The sequence below is a fragment of the Camelina sativa genome, chromosome 1 (genome assembly GCF_000633955.1).
Source record: "Camelina sativa cultivar DH55 chromosome 1, Cs, whole genome shotgun sequence".
In the NCBI taxonomy this organism is placed as follows: Eukaryota; Viridiplantae; Streptophyta; class Magnoliopsida; order Brassicales; family Brassicaceae; genus Camelina; species Camelina sativa.
This window is the reverse complement of record NC_025685.1, coordinates 2307279-2312977: the sequence shown is the minus strand read 5'-3', so window position 1 is coordinate 2312977 and position 5699 is coordinate 2307279. Positions and strand designations below refer to the sequence as shown.

The following is a 5699-nucleotide window of genomic DNA, read 5'->3' as shown; positions in this document are numbered from 1 at the left end:
TATTTTATTTTCTGTCATGTAAAGAACAAATACTGGTCTTATCACCTGCAAACTCTCTTCAGTCTTCAGATCTTTAATCTATAAGACAAATCAGTAAGCTAGGTTGTTTTTGGTTCTGCAGCATGCATTGAAGCACTACGCATTGGTATTTGATGCGGTCTACACTCCTAGAATCACCAGACTGTTACGAGAAGCAGACGAATGCGGAGCCATAACAGTCTCTGGCTCAGAGATGTTTGTCAGGCAGGCTTACGAGCAGTTTGAGATATTCACCGGTTTGCCTGGTAAGTGACTCATATCAAACAAAACTCATGTCTTCTGTTCCATAAAACTTAAAACTGACTTTATGTTGAATTGTTTGTGTAGCTCCAAAGGAACTCTTCTGGCAGATCATGTCCAAGTACTGAGACATACTTAAGTGTGTGTCTGTGTGTATGTTCTTCTTACAAGGGAACTCGATAGAATTGCCAATTGTATTTTCCGAGAGTGTCCTGTTTTTGAGGCGATATCTGATTGTTACTGTGTAATCTTATCATGTAAAATCTAATATATCTCGCTGGAATCCGATACATGGCAAAGATTTTATTTGTAATTCGCCACACTTCTACAAGCGTTAATATTTGATGAAATTACAACATGTTTTTTTATATATTTTTAAAATTCATTCATATCAGAATATTATGATCTTTCTTAAATAATTTAACTTTCGTGACACCAATTAACCAATATGATGTGTAGAATCAGAATGATAGGTATTTTTGTTTTTTCTTCTGAATGTGTTAAAAAAAGAAAAGAAAAAAATACACATGTGGTGGCTAAACAACTGCTTCTACCAACCAATATGGACCTCATTAGAAAAAGCCAAAAATGTTAGAGCCACAAAAAACTAAGGCTCGAAAGATAGACAGCCTGATACAACAAAACAAAGGCAGAGGATTAAACCAATCTCACTGGCAAATAAATCTTCCAACTACTCCGAATAACCAAGGCTACAGAGTACAGATATTGGGAGCAGTTGGATTTCGTCACGCTTTGAGTTAATGGAGATAGGCTCCTCCTTGGTTCACGTGTCTCATTTACAAAACGAATGAAAGGTAAATAAGGTATACGTTTCTTGGCATTTAGAAAAATTAATAATAGATTTTTTCCTACTAAAGTAAGCAATAAAGCAAAGAAAGGAAACTTCTGGTAGACTGCAGTTCTTTTCTTTTTGATTATTTCAAAGAATAGGAAATAAAATTACACTAAATTTTCCTTTTCCATGAGGGTAAAAAAGTCTCTAGCAAAAGAAACAAAAAGACCAAACCGGCATATAATATTCTACAGTAAAAAACAAAACTGTTAAGCCAATCACCATTTTAAGCCTATATATATAACAATACCAAAAGACTACTAGTCCAATAATTGCAAACGACTGGGACAAACAAGACAAGAAGAAGAAGAAGAAAATAAGCTTAAAACTTGAGAAAGTTTGAAAAGAGCCGCATGGTCATTGGCTTGGGTTTTATGGCAGCTGCTTCAACTGGTGTGGTCTCCAACTTTCCTTCTTTGCTCACCGATCTTGCTGTCCGGTTCAGATCGAATGCCTTCTCCACCAAGAATCCACCGGTTTCCGTTGTGTTCTCAGGTCGTCGGAGTTTGAAACCAAACAATGCTTTTGTAAGTGACTAGCCTTGTTAATATACACAATAAATGTGGTAGATCTATGATTGTCGTTTACATATATACAAACATATAGTATCTTACATATAGATAACATAAGTGTACTTACGATATATATATATATTTCTTACAATCTATTAATCTAACATGGTCGAGTAAAGCCATTTAGACTAAGAAAATGTCTTCACAATTCACAAACGAAATATATTATAATTAATCAAATTTGTTTCGAAAGATATTACAATCTCTAATCCATCTCTATACTCATTTCTAAAATAGAGTTTAGAGTTTGATTTGCTCTAATCCATCTCCATTTTCATATGCAAAATAAAAATATATATATTTTATTATATTTTACTTATAATTTACACTAAATAGATAAATTGGTTGGTGATGCTACCTAATTAGCTCTCTCTCAATTAGGACCTGTGGGAAACTTATTTAAGTACGGTGCATATCGGGAACCCACCATTTTTGGAAACACATGACAATAAGGGAAGCGTGAGGGCCATGCACCATCACGATCAAACACTATCTTTTTTTTTTCACAGCGACCAAACACTATCTAGTGGCTGTGTTTTCTCCTCTAGCATAAAGAGAGCCAAAATATAGTACCGTGGCAATAATGTAAAGTTTTATTAATAAAATTGTAGTACTAGACTACAAGTAAGAAACATATGTATATGTATATATGAATATTTCATATTATTTTAAAAAATTTATACTTTAAAATCTTTTTTAATCCTTTCAGTTAATTTTGTAGTAACTAACTTAGTCCAAAAAAACCCTGCTAGCTTTGCAAATTTACCTACATAGATAATACATTTAACATTATATGTATAGTCTCGAAAGTGATGGATTTGGGCAACTTGCTTGTCCTACAGGTTGTAAAACAACTAACAACTATGAACTTGTCAGTTTTGTCACTATCGCCATGAATATATGGATCGACTTTTTTATTCTACATAACCAAAGTACTCACAAATTTCGTTTTGAACACATTAGTTGATTTGAAACTACAACTGAAATGACAAAAATCTAGATTGTGACTTTATATCTTGTTTGCAACGTGTAAGGTGGTTTCAAATTCCACGGAAGTGACGATCAGAAACAAAGAAAAAATGAAAATTCTAAGAACCAAAGAAATTGTGAAGAATCCGAGTTTGATTTGTGCTCCCCTGATGGCGAACTCAATAGACAAAATGGTGATTGAAATGTTCAAAGCCCATGAAATGGGTGCGGACTTGGTGGAAATTCGATTAGACGCTCTAACAGTTTTCAACCCTCTTGAGGATCTGAAAACCATTATACAGCAATGTCCTTTACCAACTTTGTTCACCTACAGGTTTGTGTGTGTGTGAAAGGCTAGAGATTTTTTTATTTTTTATTTTATTTTTAATCATATTTTTAAGGCATTTTTAATGAATTAATTATGGTTGGTTTGTGTATATATATGCATGATGCATTTATGAGTAATAATAATGTTCCTATTATGATGTAGACCAAAGTGGGAAGGTGGTCATTACGAAGGCAATGATAATGAACGACAAGATGTGCTACGCTTAGCTATGGAATTAGGAGCTAATTATGTTGATATTGAATTTCAGGTCACATATCATAACTTAATAATTCCTTTTTTTTTTGGGGATTTGTCAATGTTGATGCTAATAATTAATGACTTTATACTTCTTCGTATGATAAGGTTGCAAGTGAGTTCATCAAATCGATTCATGGAAAGAAGCCTGAAAATTTTAAAGTCATTGTTTCATCGCACAACTATAACGATACTCCTTGTGTTGAGGATCTCGAAGACCTTGTTGCAAGAATACGACAAACTGGAGCTGATATAGTAAAAATTGTTACGACTGCTATTAACATCACAGATGTTGCTCGCGTTTTCCATATAACCTCAAATTCTCAAGTAAGTGCAATACATAATCTAGATAAAATTTGGACCTCCACTGTTGCAAATATGGACTGATCTCACTGAAACACATTCAGGTTCCCACAATTGGATTAGCTATGGGTGAAAGAGGTCTAATTTCTTGGATACTAAGTTCGAAATATGGTGGATATATGACATATGCCACTTTGGAGTCTGAAAAGATGAACGCGCTTGGTCAACCAACGGTTAATGATCTATTGGATCTTTACAACTTTAGACAGATTGGTACTCAGACTAAAGTATATGGAGTTGTGGGAAATCCTATTAGTCACAGCAGATCACCTCTTATATACAATCGAGGTTTCAAAACAATTGGCTATGATGGAGTGTATATCCACATGTTAGCCGATAACATTGCTAGCTTTCTTGGAGCATACTCATCTCTTGATTTCGTTGGTTTCAGGTACATAACCTTGGTTATTTGTTATTGAAAAAATTACATAATTTTCATAAAAATATCCAAGAAAATTGAATAGAGTACTTGTGTTGACATGCAGCTGTGCAATTCCTTATAAGGAAGATGCATTGAAATGTTGTGATGAGGTTGATCCATTAGCAAATGTATGATATGCTAATGACCCAAATCATTATCATATAGCATATATACATATATCATCATCGTCTTAGTAAAATTGCTGAAATGCGTAGTGCATTATCTTATAGTCTGTAGGAGCTGTGAACACAATACGAAGGAGAGAAAGCGATGGAAAATTGTTGGGTTACAACACGGATTGTTATGGTGCTATTTCTGCTATTGAGGATGGCTTGCGTAGTAAGTTCTATGTTTCCAGTCAATATTTATAGTTTTCGATGTGGGATTCTTTAAGTTATATCATTTTTTTTAATCCGATGTGGGATTCTTTATATATCTTCATTGAATATTCTCTTTTGGTTTGTTTTACTTTTTTTTTTGGTTCTTCCTGCAGGCTCTGATGATTCGAGCAATGTTCCTTCCTTGTCGTCGCCATTAGCTGGTAAAACAGTAGTGATTATTGGTGCTGGTGGTGCAGGCAGAGCACTTGCTTATGGTGCAAAAGAAAAGGGAGCTAACGTTTTTATTGCTAATAGGACTTACGGTATAATTAAGCTTCATCAAGTACACAAATTTCACTTAACATTATGTCATATTTTATCTTGACACTTTTTTTTTTTTGTTTGTTTGGTAGAACGAGCCGTAGAACTTGCGGATTCAATTGGAGGCAAAGCCATATCGCTAGCGGATATAGATGATTTTCATCAGGAAGATGGGATGATTCTGGTCAACACCACATCAATGGGCATGCAGCCAAATGTCGATTTGACTCCCATTTCCAAGGTACATTTTTCGTATGCCTAATTACCATTGTTGAAATCTTTTTGTTTTTGTTCTCTAGAGGCAAATTTGAAAACAAGAATATTTTCCTTTGTTGATGGGATAGCATGCATTGAAGCACTATTCATTGGTATTTGATGCGGTCTATACTCCGAAGATGACGAGACTCTTACGAGAAGCAGAAGAATCAGGAGCCAAGATAGTCGTCGGTTCGGAGATGTTTGTCCGACAGGCGCTTGAGCAGTTCGAGCTTTTAACCGATTTGCCCGGTATGATCGATCGATAGAGATCATAAAGAGATACAAAACACACAAATCTCGTAATATATATATATATATATATATATATATATATATATAAGCTCACATTGCTAAACACATAAGCTAAAAATAAGAGATTTTTTTTTTTCACCAATTATTAAATAACATTGTCAATGTTGTTGTGTGCAGCTCCAGAGGAACTCTTCAGGCAAATCATGACAAAGTACTAGAGAAGAGATTTAGATGGCTTGTGTCGGTCATGTTCTTATTCCGCGCCCGTGGAGACCCGGGGCCGATTCAATAAATTTTGGGGGAATGCCATATTTTTACCAGAATGTGCTTTGTTACTAATTAATTACCACTGACAATGTAATAAATTAATTCAATAATTACAACAATGTGCGAGAATTTGGTATATTTTTCCCGGTTTATTTTTGTTATAGTAAACTAGTAACTGAAAGAGAATTTTATTTCGCACGAAGGGTTTTTTGTTTCCCGCCAAAGCAAAAAAAATTGGGGG

The 5699-nt window shown here is 34.5% G+C and overlaps 2 protein-coding genes across 2 annotated transcripts in view; both read left to right on the top strand.

Annotated features, from left to right (window-relative positions):
- The window catches only part of LOC104722464 (bifunctional 3-dehydroquinate dehydratase/shikimate dehydrogenase, chloroplastic), a 4760-nt gene extending 4113 nt beyond the window's left edge, over positions 1-647 (top strand). The window contains exon 11 of the mRNA XM_010440661.2: positions 367-647. Coding sequence (XP_010438963.1) covers positions 367-407 — 41 coding nt within the window. The 3' untranslated portion in view covers positions 408-647. The remainder of the gene's footprint in view (positions 1-366) is intronic.
- LOC104722375 (bifunctional 3-dehydroquinate dehydratase/shikimate dehydrogenase, chloroplastic) lies at positions 1343-5608 on the top strand. The gene is made up of 11 exons (XM_010440556.2): positions 1343-1659; positions 2739-3007; positions 3164-3269; positions 3365-3583; positions 3664-4010; positions 4105-4168; positions 4271-4379; positions 4534-4683; positions 4774-4922; positions 5026-5188; positions 5369-5608. The coding sequence occupies exons 1-11, from the start codon at positions 1486-1488 to the stop codon at positions 5407-5409; spliced, it is 1791 nt and encodes a 596-aa protein (XP_010438858.1). The 5' UTR covers positions 1343-1485; the 3' UTR covers positions 5410-5608.